Source organism: Hemiscyllium ocellatum, chromosome 33 (genome assembly GCF_020745735.1).
Source record: "Hemiscyllium ocellatum isolate sHemOce1 chromosome 33, sHemOce1.pat.X.cur, whole genome shotgun sequence".
NCBI lineage: Eukaryota > Metazoa > Chordata > Chondrichthyes > Orectolobiformes > Hemiscylliidae > Hemiscyllium > Hemiscyllium ocellatum.
The window spans coordinates 7173656-7196008 of NC_083433.1; the positions used below are offsets into that span (position 1 = coordinate 7173656).

The 22353-nt window shown below is 45.0% G+C and overlaps 1 protein-coding gene across 2 annotated transcripts in view; it reads right to left on the reverse strand.

Moving 5' to 3' along the window:
• Positions 1 to 13415: 13415 nt before the first annotated feature.
• Positions 13416 to 22353, reverse strand: part of LOC132831395 (neurotrophin-4-like) — a 103015-nt gene continuing 94077 nt past the window's right edge. For both annotated transcript variants that reach the window (XM_060849517.1, XM_060849516.1), the window contains exon 2: positions 13416 to 16275. In XM_060849517.1, coding sequence (XP_060705500.1) covers positions 15526 to 16254 — 729 coding nt within the window. In that variant the 5' untranslated portion in view covers positions 16255 to 16275 and the 3' untranslated portion in view covers positions 13416 to 15525. The remainder of the gene's footprint in view (positions 16276 to 22353) is intronic.

The following is a 22353-nucleotide window of genomic DNA, read 5'->3' on the forward strand; positions in this document are numbered from 1 at the left end:
CTCCTTAGAGCAAATGGTTTGGATGGAGTTTTTGTCAGGTGTTTTCAGGAGGGTTTCCTTACTCAGTATGTAGACAGGATGACGAGGGGAGAGGCCATTTTGGATTTGGTGCTTGGCAACGAGTCAGGACAGGTGTCAGATCGCGCGGTGGGAGAACACTTTGGTGACAGTGACCACCATAGCTTTGGAGAGAAAAAGCAGTAGTTACCAAGGGAAGATATTTAATTGGGGAAAAGGAAATTATGACGTTATCAGACAGGAGTTGGTAAGTGCAGATTGGGAGCAATTGTTCCACAGAAAGAGCACAACAGACATGTGAAGAATGTTTAAGGAGCGGTTGTTGTGAGTGATGCACAAATTTGTTTCTCTGTGACAGGCAAGGGCTAAGATTAAGGATCCTTGGATGACAAGAAGAGAGGAGCTTCTCGTCAAAAGGAAGAAGGCAGCTTACGTGAAGTGGAGGAAGTAAGGATCTAGCACAGCTTTAGAAGATTACAGACTTACTAGAAAGGAGCTCAGAAATGGACTGAGGTGAGCCAGGAGGGGGCACAAAAAAAGCTTGGCAGGAAGGATTAGGAAGAATCCAAGGGCATTTTACTCAAATGTGAGAAATAAGAGAATGATCAGGGAGAAGGTAGGGCCAGTCAGGGATAGCGTAGGGAACTTGTGAGTGGAGTCTGAGCAGATAGATTAGATTAGACTTACAGTGTGGAAACAGGCCCTTCGGCCCAACAAGTCCACACCGACCCGCCGAAGCGAAACCCACCCATACCCCTACATTTACCCCTTACCTAACCCTACGGGCAATTTAGCATGGCCAATTCACCTGACCTGCACATCTTTGGACTGTGGGAGGAAACCGGAGCACCCGGAGGAAACCCACGCAGACACGGGGAGAACGTGCAAACTCCACACAGTCAGTCACCTGAGTCGGGAATTGAACCCGGGTCTCAGGTGCTGTGAGGCAGCAGTGCTAACCACTGTGCCACCGTGCCGCCCACAAGCCTTAAATGGGTTTTTTGCTTCGGTTCTCACTAAGGGACCTGGTTGTGAATGAGAACTTCAAGGAGCTGTGAAATAGACTTGAACAGATCAATATTGATGAAGTTGATGTGCTGGAAATTTTGGCAATCATTAAGATTGACACGTCCCCAAGGCCAGACCAGATTTACCCTAGATTGCTTCCAGGAAACAAGAAAGGAGGTTGCTAAGCCGCTGGCGAGGATATTTGCCTCCCCACAGGAATCGTACCGGAGGATTGGAGGGAGGCGAATGTTGTTCCTCTTTTCAAGAAGGGTATTAGGGAAATCCCTGGCAATTACAGACCAGTCAGTCTTACGTATGTGGTCAGCAAGGTTTTGGAAAGAATTCTGAGGAATAGGATTTATGACTATTTGGAAAAACTTAGTGTGATTAAAGGCAGTCAGCATGGCTTTGTGAGGGACAGGTCATGCCTCACAAATCTTATTGAGTTCTTTGAGGAGGCGATGGGACAGGTTGACGAAGGTTGAGCAGTGGATGTAGTGTATATGGATTTCAGCAAGGCATTTGATAAGGTTAACCATGGTAGGCTCATTCATAAAGTCAGGAGATATGGGATACAGGGAGATTGGCTGTCTGGATTCAAAATTGGTTGGCTAACAGAGGCAGAGAGTGGTTGTAGATGGCAAGTAATCTGCCTGGAAGTCAATGGTGAGTGATGTCCCGCAGGGTTCTGTTCTTGGGCGTCTGCTCTTTGTTGTTTCTATAAATGACTTGGATGTCGAGGTTGAGGGGTGAGTTAGTAAATGTGCCGATGACACAAAGGTTGGAGGTGCCTTTAATAGTATTGAGGGCTATTGCAGGTTTCAGTGCGACATGGACAGGATGCAGAGCTGGCCTGAGAAATGGTAGATGGAGTTCAACCTGGATAAATGCAAAGTGATGCATTTTGGAAGGTCAAACTTGAATGCTGAATATAGGATTAAAGACAGGACTGTTGGCAGTGTGGAGGAACAGAGGGATCTTGGTGTGCAAATACATAGATCCCTCAAAGGTGCCTCCCAAGTGGATAGGGTTGTTAAGAAAGCATATGATGTTCAGGCTTTCATTAACAGGAGAGTTGAGTTTAAGAGCTGCGAGGTTTTGCTGCAGCTCTACAAGTCCCTGGTGAGACCACACTTGGAATATTGTGTCCAGTTCTGGTCGCCCTCTTATAGGAAAGATGTGGAGGCTTTGGAGAGGGTGCAAAGAAGTTTTACCAGGATGCATTTTGGTAAAGCAAACCAGGGAAGGACTTATATAGTTAATAGGTGGGCTCTGGAGAATGTTGACATTCAAAGAGACCTATGGGCACATGTGCATAATTTCTTGAAAGTGGAGTTGCAGATGGATAGGATGGTGAAGATGGCATTTGGCATGCTTGCCTTCATTGGTCATAATATTGAGTATAACACTTGGGAGGTCATGCTGTGGATGTACAGGACATTGGTGAGGCCATTTTTGGAATACGATGTACAATTCTGGTTGCCCTTTTATAGAAGGATGTTGTTAAACTTGAGAGGGTGCAGAAAAGATTTACAAGGACCTAGCCAGGACTGGAAAGTTTGAGCTATAAGATGAATCTGAATAGGCTGCGGATCTTTCTCCCTGTCTTATCGGAGACTGAGGGATGACAGTATAGAGGTTTATCAAATCATGAGGAGGATAGATAGGGTGAATAGTCAAGGTCTTTTCCCTGAGGTAGGGGAGTCCAAAACTAGAGGTCATAGGTTTAAGGTGAGAAGGGAACGATGTTAAAAAGGAGCTGAGGTGTAACATTTTCACGTAGAGGGTGGTGGGTGTAAGGAATGAGCTGCCTGAGGAAGTGGTAGAGGTGTGTACAATGACAACATTTAGAAGGCACCTGGATATAGGAATAGGAAGGGTTCAGAGGGATATGAGTTAAATGCGACGAGGTCAGATTGTGATGTCTCGTTGGCACGGATATGTTGCACTATATGATTCGATTCTGAAGTCTGCACCTGTCAAAAACAAGCAGCTAAGTATTCTAAAATAGAAACAAGAATTGCAGATACCTCCTCCCTCACCAAGTGTCCAGAAATACCTTCTGGGTAAAGCAGCAGTTTACTTCCCCTTCTCTCAATCTAGTCTACCAAAGAAGATAAACTATACATGGGCCTTCGTGGCAAGAAGATTTGAGTACAAGAATAAGGATGTCTTGCTGCAATTATATAAGGCATTGGTGGAATATTGTGTGCTGTTTTGGTATCCTTATCTGAGGATGGATGTTCTTGCCAGAGAAAGGAGAACAGTGAAGGTTTACCAAATTGATTCCAGGATTGGCAGGCCTGCTGTATGAGGAGAGATTGAGTCAGTTAGGATTCTAGTCAGAGGTGTTTAGAGGAATGAGATCACATGCAACCTACAAAATCCTACCAGGACAAGAGAGGTTCAATACAGGAAGGATGTTCCCGATGGTGAGGGAGTCCAGAACCAAAGGTCATGATTTAACGATAAGTGGTAACTTTTAGGATTGAGATGAGGAGAAATGTCTTCACCCAGAGTGTGGTGAGCCTGTGGAAAGTTATTGAGGCCATAGCATTGTGTTTTCAAGAAGCGGGTAGGTATAGGTTTTGGAGCTGAAATGGTCAAGGAATATGAGGAGAGGGCAGGATTAGGGAACTGAGCTTGCTGATCAGTCATAATCATAATTAATGGTGCCGCAGGCTCAAGGGACCAAATGGCCTACTCCAGCAACTATCTCCTATGTTTCTATGTATTACCTACTCACGATGTGGTCTCCTCTACAATGCTACCAGGACTGGGTGACTTTGCAGAACATCTACATTCTATTCATTAAAAAAGAGAACCCGAGCTTCAGTTGCCTGCCTCTTGAACCCACCACTGTGTTCCCCGGGCAACATCTCTGTCTCAGGCTTGCTGCAGTGCTCCAGTGGAGCTCAGTGCAAGTTGGAAGAACAGCAGGAGCAAATTACTACAAATGCTGGAATCTGTCCTGGAAACTGAAAATGCTGGAAATCACAGCAGGTCAGGCAGCATCCATGGAGAGAGAGCAAGCTAACATTTGAAGTCTAGTTGGCTCTTCATCAGAGCTGGAAGAACAGCATCCCGTTTTCCACTTGGGGACTCTGCAGTCTTCGGGTCTCAGTATCGAGTTCAATAATTTTAGAATCCAACCATTTCCTTCCATGTCCTTTCGGCATCGCTGACCAATTTTCACCTACTTACGGTTTGCATTGTCAACTTTTCACTTTCCCAGTTCATTATCAAACATCCTTTTGTCTGTCTAACTTTATTTTCTATCTCTGGGCTCCCTCTCTACATAACCCTTCCCCACCCACTCTTAGCTGTGATTCCACAACTTGGCCACACATACTGAACACTCCCGACTGCGATTATTGCAGTAACAACAAATTTAAAGTCATCAGTTGAGCTCATCACATGGGTTATTTACACTTGTGAGAATGACCTACATTCCTTCTCTGTTTCCATTCTCCACAAACAAAAAGGACATGTTGAAAGACTTGGTCTTTTTTTTAACTGCCTGTGAGTTTGAAGTTTATAATTCCCCATTGTTTTCTCCATGGCAACAGCTCAGCCGGTCAGATTGAACCTACTAACCAATCACACCCCTTTTCTCCCAATGCGATCATTTGAAATTTGGCATTCTTGTGTTTGTCCTGAAGTGTGCAAGATGACATCGCTCATAGAATCCCTACAGTGTAAAAGCAAGCCATTTGGCCCATCAAATCCACATCAACCCTCCAAAAAGCATCCACCCAAATCCACCCCCCTATCCTATAGCCCTGCATTTCACATGGCAAACCCCTAGCCTGCACATCTTTGGACTGTGGGAGGAATCCCATACAGGTACAGGGAGAATGTGCAAACTCCACACAGTCACCTAAGGATGGGATTGAATCCTGGTACTGGATGCATCAGATTTCCAGCACCTGCAGTTCTTTAGAACATGGAACAGTACATCACAGGAACGGATCCTTAGCCCCATGATCTTGTGCCGAACAGTACACCAAATTAAACTAATTCCTTTTGCCTGCCCTTGGTCCATATCTCTCCAATCCTTGCATATTCACGTGCTTATCTAAAAGTCCCTTGAATGTCCCTATTGCATCTGCCTCTACCACCACCCCTGGCAGTGCGTTCCAGATTCCTACCACTCTCTGTGTAAAAACACTTGCCTCTCACATCTCCTTTGAACATAACCTCTCTCACCTTAAACGCACGCTCCTTCACATTAGACACTTCAACTCTGGGAAGAAGATTCTGGCTGTCAACCCAATCTATGCATCTCATAATTTTATAGACTTGTAACAAGTCTCCCCTCAGCCTTTGCTACAGAGAAAACAATCTGAGTTTTTCTAGCCTCTCCTTATGGCTTGTACCCTCTAATCCAGGCAGCACCCTGGTATATCTCCTCCGCAGCCTCTCCAAAGCCTCCACATTCTTCTGTAATTAGCCAACTAGAATTGAACATCATATTCTAAGTATGGCCGAATTAAAGTCTTATAAGGCTGTAACGCGACATTCTGACTTTGCTTTATTCTGCCATAACCTTGTCCACCTCAACCAGCTCTCCCTTCAATCTTCCTCACTTCACCAGCCTTTCCACTTTCCAACAACCTGAGGCCACACTCCCTGATTCCCTTTTTAATTTCCCTCATTTACCTGCTGCACTCCACTATTCAGCAGAATAGCATAGCTGTATATCGAGTTTTGAGAAGATTTGTAGCTCAGATTGAAGTTCTGGACATAGGTTTGCTCACTGAGCTAGAAGTTTCGTTTTCAGACATTTCATCATCAGTGTACCTCCAGTGAAGTGCGTTGTGTCCAGTTTTCTATTTACGTGTTTAGGGGCCCTTGGATCGGTGATGTCATTTCCTGCATTGGTGATGTCATTTCCTGTTCTTTTTCTCAGACGGTGGTAGATGCTATCCAATGCTGTGTGTTGATAGAGTTCCGGTTGGAATGCCATGTTTCTAGGCATTCTCATGAATGTCTTTGTTTGGCTTGTTTCGAGGATGGATGTGTGGTCCCAGTTGAAGTGGTGTCCTTCCCTATCTGTATGTAAGGATACTACTGAGAGTGGTCATGTCTTTTTGTGGCTAGTTGATGTTCATGTATCCAGGCTAGCTTTCTGCCTGTTTACCCAATGTAGTGTTAGTTACAGTTCTTGCATGGTATTTTATAAATGACATTTGTTTTGCTTGTTATCCATATGGGGTCTTTCAAGTTCATTAGCTCTGTTTAGTGTGTTGTTGAGTTTGTGGGCTACCATGACGCCAAGAGATCTGAGTAGTCTGGTAGTCATTTCCAAGATGTCTTTGATGTAGGGGGAATGGCTAAGGTTTCTGGGCGCGTTTTGTCAGCTTGTTTGGGTTTGTTGTTGACTGTGTTCATTGGGTACCTATGGCTGTATATTCCAAAGCCAACCTGGGGTACACAGCTCAATAGTGTGCATATGAATCACATACAAGTTCAACAGGAAATAGGGAGGGTAGGCTTTTATCTCAAAAAAGAATGAAGTATAAAAGTAGGGCGATCTTGCTGAAACTATGCAAGGCACTAGTCAGAGCACGGCGAGATTACTATGAAGAGTTTTGTTTTTTTTAATCAAAGGACGCAGTCCAGAGAAGTTTCGGTTGAGTGATTCTGAGTATGGAAGGACTGTCCTATGGAGGGAGGTTGAAAAAAATTGGATTTGTATTTATTTGAGAGGTGGCCTATTGAAACAGAAGATTCTTAAGGGACTTGACAGAAGGATAGACACAGAAAGGTTGTTTCCCCTTTGGGAGAGTCTCGGATCAGACGGCAACAGAATAAAGGGGTCACCCATTTAAGCATTTCTTACCTCAGAGATAGTGAATCTGTGGAATTGTTTATCACAGAGGGGCTGTTGAAGCTGGGTCATATATTCAAGGCTTAGACAGATTTTTAATCGGATAAAGTAAAACAAATAGAGGTTTATAAAATCATGAAAGATATGAATAGGGTAAACATACAAGGTCTTTTCCCTGGGGTGGGGGAGTCCAGAATTAGAGGGCATAGGTTTAGGGTGGGAGGAGAAAGATATAATAGGGACCTGAGAAGCAACTTTTTCATGCAGAGGGTGGTGCGTGCATGGAAAGGATGTAGTGGAGACTGGTACAATTACAACGTTTAAAAGGCACCTGGATAGATACATGAATAGAAAAGGTTTAGAGGGATATGGGCTAAGTGTTGGCAAATGGGACTAGGTTAAGTTAGGATATCTGGTCGGCATGGATGGGTTGGACCAAAGGGTCTGTTTCTGTGCTGTACATCTCTAAGACTCTGTGACTCTAACACAGGTGCTGAAGATCTGAAACAAAAACAGAAGTTGCTTGAGAAACTCAACAGGTCCTGGCAGCATTTGTGGAGAGAAAGAAAAGTGGATCTTCTTCAGAACTCTGTTTTCTGTATCCGTTTTGCACAATCCTTGGCTTGACTAGGCCTGAATTTACTAGAATTCGGACGGATGAAAGGGGATCTGACCGAAATGCATAAAATTCTGACAGGGCTGGACTGAACAGGTGCAGGGAGTATGTTTTCCCTGGATGGGGGGAATCTGCCATTCTGAAGAAGGGTCACTGGATCTGAAAGGTTAACTCTGCTTTCTCTCCGCAGATGCTGCTAGACCTGCTGAATTTCTCCAGCAATTTCTGGTTTTGTTCCTGGAACCAGAGGAGATAGTCTCAGGACACAGTAGACCATTTAGGACTGAGATAAGGAAATATTTCTGCACTCAGAGGATAGTGAACCTGTAGTATTCTGTACTACAGAAGATTGTGGAGGCCAAGTCACTGAATATATTCAAGAAAGAGATTCATAATCTTTCAGACTTTAAAGGCATCAAGGGATGAAAGCAGGAACATGGGCATTGAGACAGAGGATCAGCCACAATCATATTGAGTGGCGGAGAAGGGTTTTGGCTTTCGGCCTACTCCTACCCCTAGTTTCTATCAATCCCTCGAATTGGATATTCCCACCTGTAGTGATAGACTTTCCCGAGAGTGAGTCTCTGTCACGTGCTGAATTTGCAGAGGATCAGTCACCAGGGGGCAGCAGAGCTCTCCTTTTCACTGCTGAACTGAAGCCATGAACCTTTTAAAGTGACCACACTTTGTCTGAGAGACCATATACATTATATATACACCATAAAGATATACCATACATTTATTTACCTTTTTTCTCCTTGGAGAGTTGCAAACAGGAAACAGGTTAGAGTTTGGAGAACTAAAGGGTCTGGTGAAAAATCAGGTCTTCCATCTCCATAGCAACCCTGTGAGAATCTTGTCCAGAAATGAGGGTGTAATTATAACCAGTTATCCCAGAGTGAAAAAGTTCATAATTTAGGGGGAGGAAACAGCCTAATGATACTTACACTGAACTGTTAATCTATTGACCCAGGTAAAGTTCTGGGGACCCGGGTTCGAATCCTGCCATGGTAGATGGTGGAATTTGAATTCAATAAAAATCTAAGATTAAGATGACAATTTTTGTTGGAAAAAAACAATTTGGTTCACTAACGTCCATTAGGGAAGGAAATCTGCCATCTTACCTGGTCTGGCCTACATGTGACTCCAGAATCACAGCAATATGGCCGACTCTTAACTGCCCTCTGGCCAATTAGGGTTGGACAATAAATGCTGGGCTGGTCAGTGATGCCATCATTGTACGAATGAATAAAAAAACAGATTGGGAAATGGAGACACTGGTCAAACTGGACCTCCAAATACATTGGAGTAGGATATGTCAATTCACTAGTTTTGTTGTCTGCATCTTCTGTGATGGTCTAAAGCTCGCTCTTACAATCAAGTGAAAACTGAGGGGTGGCCTGATAAAGCTATTTCATATTATTAAGGAGTTCAAGCAATCAGGTGTACAGAAGGTGTATCCACTTGTTGGGCGAGTTGGAAGCAGCAGCACTGTGCAGACGCACAGAAGAGTCTATCTGTTTTGTTTCTCTTGATGTTTTTAATAAGAGGACTAAAAATAGAGGATCACTGCATGTTTCTGAAAGCAGGTGATCTGGTGCTCATTGTGAACTGGGGTCGAGGTTGTATTTTGCAGATGAGCTGGCATCAAGGGGCTGTGGAGTTTCGGTTGGCAACAGGAAGCTGATTGGTCTCGTTATCGATGACAACCCACACATCAAAGTGTGACTTTAAAGTTTCACAGAAAAACATCACTTATTATAAAGAAATGTGATTAGGATCAAAGAAATGAAAGGCACTTTTGGGATGAGAATAGACTTAAAATGCTCACAATTTTATGGGGGTCTTTAATTGATTATTATAATCAGATATTGAAACAGTCCACATCCAAATGTAACAAGACCTGGACAAGACCTGGAAAAGTAGCAATATTCATCTCCAGTAAGAAAGAATTGAACCACTGCCCCTTTGCATTTAAAGGTGCTACTATCACTGAATTCCCCCACTAACAATACCCTGGGGATAACCTTGAGGGGTCAGCTAGCTGGATGGTTGCTTTCTTCTTCAGAGTCATGCCAACAGTCCATTCCTGTACTGGCTGAGGTCAATGTGAAGGTCATAACTTCTCATTCTCTCCACCCACCTGAAGGGTGGGGACAGGCTAAAGCACCACGAGTGGTCTTCAATGGGAGAGCATTTTGTGTTCCTCAGCAACTATGGAGACTTTATCAGTGATCACAAACTCGTCATTTAAATACAGTGGCTACAAGAGCAGGTCAGAGGCGAGGAATCCTGCAACATGTAGGAAGTAATCCCCCTCCTGACTCCCCAAAGCCTGTCCACCATCTGCAAGGCACAAGTCAGGAGTGTGAGGGAATACTCCCCACTTGCCTGGATGGGGGACAACTCCAACAACACTTAAAAAGCTTGACACCACCCAGAACAAAGCAGCCAACTTGATTGGCACCACATCCACTCCCTCCATCATCGACACTCGGCAGCAGTGTGTACCATCTACAAGATGTACTGCAGAACCTCACCAAAGATCCTCAGACAGCACCTTCTGAATCCATGACCATTTCCATCTAGAAGGACAAGATCAGATACACAGGTACACCACCCCCTGCAAGTTCCCCTTCAAGCCACTGACCATCGCAACTGGGAACTATGTTGGTGTTCCTTCACTGTAGCTGGGTGAAAATTTAATAAAGGGAACTATGGAGCTATGAGGGAGGAGCTGGCCAAAGTTCAATGGTGCAATACCTTAGCAGGGATGACAGTGGAGGAACAATGGCGGATATTTTTGTGTATAATGCAGAAGATGCAGGATCAGTTCATTCCAAAAAGGAAGCAAGATCCTAGGAGGAGGCATGGGTGGCCGTGGCTGACAAGGGAAGTTAAGAAACATATAAAGTTAGAAGAGAAAAAGTATAACACAGCAAAGATAAGTGGGAAAACGGAGGACTGGGAAGCTTTCAAAGAACTGAGGATTACTAAGAAGGGAATATTCAGAGAAAATTGAGGTATGAAGTTAAACTGGCCAATAATATAAAGGAGAACAGTAAAAGCTTTTTTAGGTATGTGAAAGGCAAAAAAATGGTTAAGACTAAAATTGGGCCCTTGAAAACAGATCAGGGGACTATATTACAGGGAACAAAGAAATGGCAGAAGATTTGAATTGGTACTTCAGATCTGTGTTCACTGGTGAAGACACAAGCAATCTCCCTGAGGTAACAGTGGCTGAAGGACCTGAACTTAAGGGGATTTATATTTGCCAAGAATTGGTGTTGGAGAGACTGTTAGGTCTGAAGGTTGATAAGTCCCCGAGGCCTGATGGTCTACATCCCAGGGTACTGAAGGAGGTGGCTTGAAAAATTGTGGATGCGTTATTTTCCAGAATTTGATAGATATGGGATCAGTTCCTGCGGATTGGAGGGTGGCTGATGTTGTACCACTTTTTAAGAAAGGTGAGAGAGAAAAAGCAGGAAATTATAGACCAGTTAGTCTGACCTCAGTGGTGGGAAAGATGCTGGAGTCTATTATAAAGGATGAAATTACGACACATCTGGATAGTAGTAACAGGATAGGACAGAGCATGGATTTATGAAGGGGAAATCATGCTTGACTAATCTTCTGGAATTTTTTGAGCATGTAACTCTGAAGATGGACGAGGGAGATCCAGTAGATGTAGTGTACCTGGACTTTCAGAAAGTTTTTGATAAAGTCCCACATAGGAGGTTAGTCAGCAAAATTAGGGCGCATGGTATTGGGGGCAAAGTACTAACTTGGATTGAAAGTTGGTTGGCTGATAGGAAACAAAGATTAGTGATAAATGGCTCCATTTCAGAATGGCAGGCAGTGACCAGTGGGGTACCGCAAGGATCAGTGCTGGGACCGCTGATTTTTACAATATATGTTAATGATATAAAAGGTGGTATTAGTAATAACATTAGCAAATTTGCTGATGATACAAAGCTGGGTGGCAGGGTGAAATGTGAGGAGAATGTTAGGAGATTACAGGGTGACCTGGACAGGTTAGGTGAATGAGGTTAAAAACAATGACTGCAGATGCTGGAAACCAGATTCTGGATTAGTCGTGCTGGAAGAGCACAGCAGCTCAGGCAGCCAGATGCATGGCAGATGCAGTTTAATGTGGATAAATGTATGGTTATCCAATTTGGTGGCAAGAACAGGAAGACAGATTACCTCAATGGAATCAATTTAGGTAAATGGGCAGTCCAAAGAGATCTGAGTGTTCTTGTACACCAGTCAATGAAGGTAAGCATGCAGGTACAGCAGGAAGTGAAGAAGGCTAATAGCATGCTGGCCTTCATAACAAGAGGGATTGAGTATAGAAGCAAAGAGGTTCTTCTGCAGCTGTACAGGGCCCTGGTGAGACCACACCTGGAGTACTGTGTGCTGTTCTGGTCTCCAAATTTGAGGAAAGACATTCTGGCTATTGAGGAAGTGCAGCGTAGGTTCACAAGGTCAATTCCTGGAATGGCAGGACTACCTTACGCTGGAAGACTGGAGCGACTGGGCTTGTATACCCTTGAGTTTAGAAGAGTGAGAGGGGATCTGATTGAGACATATAAAATTATTAAAGGATTGGACACTCTAGAGGCAGGAAACATGTTTCCACTGATGGGTGAGTGCCAAACCAGAGGACACAGCTTAAAAATATGGGGTAGACCATTTAGGACAGAGATTAGGAGGTCAGAGAGTGATGGCTGTGTGGAATGCTCTGCCCCAGAGGGCAGTGGAGGCCCAGTCTCTGGATTCATTTAAGAAAGAGTTGGATAGAGCTCTCAAGGATAGTGGAATCAAGGGTTATGGAGATAAAGCAGGAACAGGATACTAATTAAGGATGATCAGCTATGATCATATTGAATGGTGGTGCAGGCTCGAAAAGCGGAATGGCCTACCCCTGCACCTATTGTCTAATTTCCTTCCTCATTGCATTGTGGGACAGCCTACAGCACATGGACTGCAGTGATTCATGAAGGCAGCTCACCACCACCTTGTCAAGGGGCAGCCTAGGGATGGAAATAAATGATGGCCCCAGTCAGAGACATCCATGTCCCCTAAGTGAATATGAATAAATAAAAGCAAAAATACTGCTGATGCTAGAAATCTGAAATAAAAACAGAAAGTGCTGGAGAAATACAGGTTTACTCATGTCTGTGAAGACTATTTCGTTGTTTGAATATCTGGGATGGGGCTTGAACACAACCTTCTGATGCAGGGGCAAGTGCCCTTCCCATTAAGCCACAGTTGCTAATAAGTAGACCCTTCACTTCTATTGCTTGCTTTAAAATTTGGTTACAAATCTAACTCTGTCTCTGTGTGCTGGCAGTGAGACGGGTTGGACAGGCGCAGCCTGAATTTTTGGATTACCCTCAATTTCAAAAAAACATTCTAATTGTAAAATTTAGATCCAGCTCTTCAAAATGAAAAGCCTTCTGCTCCCTTTACACCGATATTCTTCACTCTGATGAAGTCAATTAGGAAGAAAACACATCTCTTTGGTGGCATTTGCAATCCTGATGATAAAGCAACATGCTCACCAATGACCTGGAGCACTGACTGAAATCTTTGATGCCAGAATCACTTGGTTCTCTGATGAAGTCTGTTACAAATCCCTTGGGCCTACATAATGTTAATCTGTTACCTCACAACACATCTATGGCTTGACTCATCAGCCCAATATCCTGTGCACAGACATATCTAATATCGCGGAACATTGGTGGACTCTCTAAGCCAGTCGAACAAACATTCCAGATTTGTATTACAACTTGCATGTAAACATCATGCATTAGTTACACTCTTCTGCCAGTGGTGGCACCATAGTGGGTCAGATTTAGATCTATCAGTCTTCATGGTCAAAGAAACCCTTAAGTTGAAACCAAGTCTCAAAAATGTGTAAAACAAACTAAGCAATCTAAACGGAATCTGCTGTCCTTTATTTAAATAACCTCTGACCTCTAACCCTGCTCCAGAACCAGGGGTCACAGATTAAGGATACAGGGTAGGCCATTTCAGACTGAGATGAGGAGAAATGTCTACACCCAGAGAGTGGGGAGCCTGTATAATTCTCTGCCACAGAAAGTGGTTGAGGTCAAAACATTGAATGTTTTCAAGATATAATACTTACAGCTAAAGGGATCAAAGTGTATGGAGGAAAAGTGGGAACCAGGTGCTGAAACAAACACAGAAATTGCTGGAGAAAATTAATAGGTTGAGGAGCATCTATGAAGACAGAAACCAGCGTTCATGTTTCAAGTCCAGTGACCCCTGCTCAGAATGGCATGAGAGTTACATTGGACTCGAAAAGTTAATTCTGTTTCTCTCCCCACAGATGCTGAGTTTCTCTAGCACTCTCACGTTTTATTGCAGAATTCCCAGTAACTACCATATTTTGCTTTTTGTATAGATATTAGCAAGGGCTGGAAGAAATAAAAACAGAAATTGCTGGAGAAACTCAGCGGATCTGGTAGCATCTATGAAGAGAGAGAGAGAAGACAGACAGAAACAAAGTTAATGTTCCAAGTCCAGTTTCTGTTCTTTGAAAGATGTGATGGTCAGCTGTGAACATAGTGAGGGGTGATATTATCACTGGACTATTAATCCAGAGATCCAAATAATATTCTGGGGACCTGTGTTCAAGTTATGGTAGATGCTGGAATTTGAATTTGATAACAATCAGGAGTCTAGAATCTAATGATGACCATGAATCAGTTGTCAAGAAAACCCCATCTGGTTCACTAGTGTTCTTCAGGGAGGAAACTTCCATCCTTATCTGGTCTGGCCTACACGTGACCTCAGACCCACAGCAATATGGTTGACACTGAAGAGAGGTCACTGGACCTGAAATGTTAATTTTGCTTTCTCTTCACAGACCTGCTGGGTTATCCCAGCAATTTCTGATTTCCAGTATATATAGCTATTTGGTTTTTTTCTCTGTGGCTGACTCTTAACTACCCAATAGGCAATAAACTCTGGCCTTGTCAGCAATACCCTCATTCCAAATAAACAAGAAAAGAGATTGGAAGAGGCTGGATGGCCTACTGCTGCTCCTATGTTCCCACGTATCTGTGCTTTGGTGAGAATGTGGCTCAGTGGTTAGCACTGCTGCCTCACAGCGTCAGGGACCTGAGTTTGATTCCACCCTCTGGTGACTGTGTGGAGTTTGCACATTCTCCCCATATCTGTGTGGGTTTTCTCCAACAGTCTAAAGATGTGAAGTGAGGAGGTTTGGCCTTGCTAAATTGCGCATAGTGTCCAGTGATGTGCAGGATAGGTAGGTTGGCCACGGGAAATACAAGGGGCAGGGATCAGGTGAGTGTGGGGGCAATGTTCTTTGGAGGGGTGGTATGGGTTCAAGGGGCCAAACGACCTGCTTCTACATTGTGGGGATTCTATGATTCACCCTCAAGGCAAATAGATCTGGCAAAATCTCCTGATGACATTGTGACCCCAGGACGGGACAGTACAGCACAAGAACAGGCCCTTTGGTCCATTGTGCCTGTTTGATGCCCTCCTAATCCAATCCCATCTGCCCCTGCATCACCCACATCCCTCTACATCTTGCCTGTCAACCTCTCAGTCTGTCTCCTTCTTGACGAAGGGTCACTGGACCCAAAATGTTAACTCTGATTTCTCTCGAGAGATGCTGTTAGACCTGCTGAGCTTTTCCAGCAATTTCTGATATTGCTTCTGATTTCCGCCGCTCTTTCGGGTTTTTGACGCGTCTGTCTGCGTTGGCTCCCTGAAAAACTGAAAGCGCCCGTGATCGCACGTTGCGGTTTCCCCAAGAACAATATATTTCAGATACAATAAGTTAATACAACAGTTGCAATATGCAAATTCAGGATTAATAAATACAATCGTTCAAAGTATAAAGGTCCTTTTCAGGTTTGTTTTTGTACATGCAATCCATAAACTTAAGTGAAATAATTTATATATTTTATATATTTACAAAAAAAAAACACATAGATAACACCAATAGACGAGGGGGAAGGGGATAGACAGGAGCGGGGGTAAGGCTCGGTCATATTCTGCCAGTCCGGTTAATTAATGTGCAAACGCAAGAGGTGTTAATGCGTATCCAGCGCCAACCCGCCCGTTTCTGAGTGTCCATAGTGAGGGCGCGGACGTAAGACTGTTTGGTCTTGCACTCGGAGATCCAGTGTCTCTTGTCAACACCCCTGCACCCACCCTGTGCCGTTGAGGATCGCTCATTGCATTTCGTCTCGTAGAAGTATTGCTTGAGGGGCCCAGTGGAGGTAGGCACGTCGATCATGACGGTGACCGTCTTACCATGGACGTCTACTGCCGCCCGGCGGTCCGTTACCCAGCGACTGACGCTGTCGCACACCGACAGGTCGCCCCTCCGGGAAGGGTCAACCCCCCCGGCGCCCGGGCTCGGGGCCTGCCGCTTCAGCCGCACCGTCCGGTTCGCCATCTCTGCCCGGCCCAGCGTCTCCTCCATGATGAAGAGCAGAGGTGGGACACCAGGAGGCTGGGCGGCCAAGGTCACCCGCGGAGAGTACAGGTCCCACTCCTTCCCTGAGGCCTCGGGCCCAAGGGTCGCCACCTCGCCCAGCACCTCGTCCAGGGAGTAGCTGTCGCCATCCGTCTCATCCTCGCTGAGTCGCAGGTCACGGGCCAGCGCCTCGCCCAGGGCTCCCTGGCCTTGCGCCGTGCTGTTCGATTGCAATGGGGCGGCCTTCAAGCTTCCAACATACAAAATGACCATCGCGTAAAGGAAGGTGACCATTACTGTGCTCACCTCACAGACCTGCGGAGAGACAACAAAACATGGCGGGTGTAGGGCGGTTAGATAATCATAAAATCCTCAGAGTGTGCAAACTGGCCATTCAACCCAACAAGTCCACACTGACCCTCCAAAGAGTAGTAATCAATAACCTCATCAATAATATGAGGGGAATGGTTGAAAGATTCAAAAGTTACATGTGCAGTCTGGGTTTATATTGGTTGTATTTGGACATTTCCCATTGTGATACAGCCTGAGGCCTCTAGATGGTTCCTAACTGACCTCCTCAGGGATGTTATCATTCTCCTCCTGAAGTAGGTAGGACTAACCCAGAGGTAGGGAGTCCCTTTAGATTTGTTGTACCTGACTTTTCTGTTCTTATTGTGAAACCTGTTGAAGCCTGAGACTTCCACATAGTTCCTGATCAATCTCCTCAGGGATATTATCACACTCCCCCTGGAGAAGGTAGTGCTGGACAGGTCTGTCCCACTGAGGCAAGGAAGGGATGGTAGGTTGATAGAACAAAAGATGTGGAACATCTGGTAAAGAGGAAGAAGGAAGCCTACTTAAAGTTGAGGAGGCAAGGATCAGACAGGGTTTTAGAGGTTACAAGGTAGGCAGTAAGGAGCTGAAGAATAGACTTAGGAGAGTTAGAAGGGGCAACGAGAAAGCTTTAATGGCTAGGATTAAGGTAGACCCTAAGGAAATTCTTGATCCACGTGAGGAACAAGAGGGTGTCCAGAGTAGAGGGTAGGGCCTATCAGGAATAGTGGAGGGAACTTGTGCCTGGAGTCGGAGGAAGTAGGGGAGGTCCTTAATGAATACTTTGCTTCAATATTCACTAGTGAGAGGGACCTTGACATTTCAGAGAACAGCTTAAAAAAGGCTGATAATGCTAGAACAGATTGTTAGGAAGGAGGATGTGCTGAAAATTTTGAAAAGCATAACGGTAGATAAGTCCCCTGGGCCGACAGGATATACCCAAGGTTATTACAGGAAGCGAGGGAAGAAATTGCTGTGCCTTTGGAGATATTTTTGCATCCTCTCTGTCCACTGGAGTAATGCCAGATGCTTGAAGGTTGGCAAATGTTATTCCCTTTTTAAGAAAAGGAAAAGGGATAATCCTGGGAATTATAAACTAGTCAGTCTTATGTCAGTGGTGGGCAAACTATTGAGAGACAGGATTTATGATTACTTGGAAAACCATAGTTTGATTAGAGATAGTCAGCATGGCTTTGTGAGGAGCAGGTCAGGCCTTGTAAGCCTAATTGAATTCTTTAAGGAAGTGACAAAACACATTGATGAAGGTAGGGCAGTGGAGGTGATATACAGAACAACCTCAGTTATCCGAACATCAATTATCTAAATTTAAGATTATCCAAGAAAGATCTCAAGGTCCCAGTATGGCTTCCTTTGTTTATGATCAAATCAGTTATCCAAACAATCAGTTATCTGAACAAAATACTCCCCGCCCATCTCGTTCAGATAATTGAGGTTGTTCTGTACATGGATTTTGGCAAAGCGTTTGATAAGGTTCCCCATGATGGGCTCATTCAGAAAATAAGGAGGCATGGGATGCAGGGAAATCTGGCTGTCTGGATACAGAATTGGTTGGCCCATAGAAGATGGATGGTGGTAATAGATGGAAAGTATTCAGCCTGGAGGTTGGTGACCAGTGGTGTTCCGCAGGGATAGGTTGTGGGACCTCTGGTCTTTGTGATTTTTATAAATAACTTGGATAAGGAAGGGTGGGTTGGTAAGTTTGCCAATGACATAAAGGTTGGTGGAATCGTGGATTATGTAGAGGGCTGTTGTAAGTTGCAACGGGACATTGACAGGATACAGAACTGGGTTGAGAAGTAGTAGATGGATTTCAACCTGGCAAAGCATAAAATAATTCATTTTGGAAGGCCAAATTTGAATGCAGATAACAGGGTTAAAGGCAGGATCCTTGGAGTAGGGAGGAACAGAGGAATCTTGCAGTCCATGTTCATAGACCCCTCAAAGTTCCCACCCAAGTTGATAGGGTTGTTAAGAAGGCGGATGGTGTGTTGGCTTTCATTAACAGAGTTTAAGATCCACAAAGTTATGTTTTAGCTCTATAGAGCCCCGGTTAAACCACATTTGGAATATTGTGTTCAGTTCAGGTTGCCTCATTATAGGAAGGATGTGGAAGCTTTAGACAGGGTGCAGAGGAGATTTACCAGGATGATGCCTGGACTGGAGGGCAGGTCTTATGAAGAAAGTTTGAGGGAGATAGGGCTTTTCTCATTGGAGCAAAGAAGGATGAGAGGTGGTCTGTAGAGATGATTAGAGGCAGAGATAGAGTGGATAGCCAGAGACTTCTCCCAGTGTGTAAATGACGATAATGAGGGGGCATAATTTTAAGGTAATTGGAGGAAGGTTTAGGGGAGATGCCAGAGTAGGTTCTTTACTCAGAGTGGTGGGTGCGTGGAGTGCACTGCCAACAGTGGTAGTAGGGTCAAAGACATTAAGGACATTTAAGCGGCTCTTGCATAGGCCCATGGAAGACAGTAAAATGAGGGTAAGGAGGTTAGTCTGATCTTGGTGTAGGATAAAAGGTCGGCACAACATCGTGGGCCAATGGTCCTGTAGTGTTCTATTACTATGTACCTGAACCTGGGCCTTCTGACCAAGAGGCAGGGACACTACCACAAACAATCCATTATTAATTCCTATAGGTTGGGCATTTCCTACCGTTTTGCAGCCTGAGACCTCTAGCTAGTTCTTGATTGACCTCCTCATGGACATTATCACTGCTTCTGGAGAAGTTGGGACACTACCGCTGCACCACAACAGTCCCGCTTTCTTCTCTCTTTTTAACCTTTTTTTTATCAACTTGTTCAGAGATGTTATTATATACCTATGGAGCAGGTGGCATTTGAACCTGGACCTCCTGATCCAGGGGTAGGGATACTACCACTGCACCACAAGAGAGAGTCCCTTTGTATACGTTGTATACTGGAGAAACCTGACAGTCCTGTTCCCTATTGTGGGATTTGATGTAGTCTGAGACCTCCAGATTGTGCCTGACCAATCTCCTCAGGCATGTTATCATCCTCTCCTGGATAAAAGATTGCTATCTAGAGGTAGAGACACTCCAACTGCACCACCAGAGTCCCTCTGTCCTTTTTTTATACCTTGAAGTGTTATTACTGGGCTGGTTTTCCCACCAGCAAATCACCATGACATTTTTTTCTTTTTAACAACATTTTTTCTTATAAACAACCTTTTTACTATTAAGGGCGGCACAGTGGCACAGTGGTTAGCACTGCTGTCTCACAGCACCTGAGACCCCGGTTCAATTCCCGACAGACTGTGTGGAGTTTGCACGTTCTCCCCGTGTCTGCGTGGGTTTCCTCCGGGTGCTCCGGTTTCCTCCCACAGTCCAAAGATGTGCGGGTCAGGTGAATTGGCCATGCTAAATTGCCTGTAGCGTTAGGTAAGGGGTAAATGTAGGGGTAGGGGTATGGGTGGGTTGCGCTTCGGCGGGTCGGTGTGGACTTGTTGGGCCGAAGGGTCTGTTTCCACACTGTAAGTAATCTAATCTAGCCATCAGCCTTCACCTACATAGCTAATGTTTGTGAGAAGATTTGTAGCTCGGGTGCTCGTTGTTGTAGTTCTGTTCGTCGAGCTGAACAGAACTACAACATAGCCAATCAAATATTTAGGTAATTCAATGCAAACTGTCAAAACTGGGGGGAGGGAGAAAGAGGGGAGAATGGAGCTAAATTAAAGCACAAGACCCTCTTGGTATTTGATGCAGATTGGAGAAACGATACATTCTTGGTGTGGAACCTGATATAGCCTGAGGTGTCCAAATGGCTCCTGATCGACCTCCTCAAGAATGTTATCACTCTCCTCTGAAGTAGGTGGGACCCAAACACTCGCCTCCTGTCCCGAAGGTAGGGACATTACCACAGATTCACTGGTGTCCCTTAGGTTGGGTTTATAGGTTTTTACCAACTTTAGATGGTCAGCAATCGCTTTGCATTTTATTGTGATATTTTAGATGTTATTAACTGAATTTGAACTCCGTTAGCTGCAGTGTAGTGATATATGTACCCAGGAGACAGTGAGGACTGCAGATGCTGGAGATCACAGTTGAGAGTATGCTGTTGGAAAAGCGCAGGAAAATCATCAGAGCCCCGGCCCGAAATGTCGATTTTCCTGCTGCTGGGATGCTGCCTGATCTGCTGTGCTTTTCCAGCAACACACTCAATTGAGCATATGAACCCAGTCCACATTCGCCTGGATTAACAGTCTACCACCTAATCACAGCAGGCAGGGCGACATTTCTGCTGGGGTATGCGGTTCAAGGAAAATGGAACCAGACTGAGGAGATGTCACTGAGACTCACAGCAACCATGTTTTAATGAAATGGCACAATAGACCCAAGCAACTGAATGGCCTCCTCCTGTACCTCTGGGTGTACTGCTACTGCAGCTCTTGAAAAGCTGCAGTTATCTGAGCAGGCTCCATGTCAAGCCAATACAGAGAGAAGATGGCATCACTCTTTGTCCCTTTGAACGTTTTAATTGGTCTCTCTCTCTCTCTCTCTCGAGATGCTCACACTACCCCTTGTAGAGGAATGTTGTGAAATGGGTTCAGCTCCAACTGCAGGCCTCTAATGGGACGATCAGACCTATTTTGGGACATTGGATGAAATGACATTGGTTTCATGCACTCTGAAATCTCTCAGGCTCCAGTGAGTGGCCACAGTATTTGATTGGTAGATTCCTCATGCGAGGCATGCTCAGCAATTCCTTCTTTACCAGTAACAAGAGGCTATGAAGAACAGATAGTTACTAGTCAGCCCTAGATGGTGGCAGCAAATTTTTGGGATCTTCCTCTGCACAAATTGCCTGCTTCCTTTCCCAAGCTACAACAGTGATTACACTTGGAAAGCACCTCATTGGTGTGTAGCACCTTGAGACTGAGTAGCCAGGGAGGAACCGTTCCCATTGGGCAGGAGGGAGTGTGCAGATTGAAGGTCATTGGCAGATGAGACCACGGCAACATGACGAGAAAGGTTTTCACGGGTTGAGTGGCTCGGGTCTGGAGGGCACTCCTTGAGAGCGTGGTGGAGGTCGCAGTTCGAAAAGGAGGCCTTTGTGGCAATTGGTTGAGTGTCCGAAAAGGGACAATTTGGAGAGTGGCAGAGAGGAGGCAGCGAATGGCATCAGGTACATTGCTCCTTCAAAGAGCTGGGGCAGTCATGATGGGCCGAATAATTTCCTTCTGTGCTCTAACCATTCTATACTTCACAGTGATGAGAATGGGAGAACGTACAATCACAGGAGGTGGTGGAGACAATAGACAATAGGTGCTGGAGTAGGCCATTCTGCCCTTCAAGCCTGCACCACCATTCAATATGATCATGGTATGTGGGCGAGTTTATAACGAAGCTAAAGAATGAGATGGGGTAAATTCATCTTGGGGCTAGACTGACTAGATGCAGGGAGGATGTTTCCCCTGATTGGATAGTCTGAATCCAGGAAGCACATTTAGATTAGAGATTAGATTCCCTACAGTGTGGAAATAGGCCCTTTGGCCCAACCAATCCACACGGACCCTCCAAAGAGTAAACCACCCAGCCCCATTTTCTTCTGACTAATGCACCAATACTATGGGCAATTTAGCACGGCCAATTCACCTGACCTGTGGAAGGAAACCAGAGCACCCGGAGGAAACCCATGCAGACACAGGGAGTTGGTGCAAACTCCACATAGTCACTAGAGGCTGGAATTGAACCTGGGACCCTGGTGCTGTGAGGCAGCAGTGCTAACCACTGAGCCACCCATAAAGTTTTTGTAATTGCAGAACCCCTAGAGTGTGGGAGGAGGCCATTCAGCCTATCAAATCCATACCAACCCTCCAAAGAGCATCCCACCCCCTCATCCTATCCTATCCCCTGTAACCCTACATTTCCTAAGGCTAATCCACCGAGCCTGCACATCTTGGGACCACGGGAGGAAACCTCCACAGACAGTACAAGTTCCACAAAAACATTCACCCAGGGGTGGGATTGAACCTGGGTCCCTGGCACTGTTAGACAGCAGCACTAATCACTGAGCCACC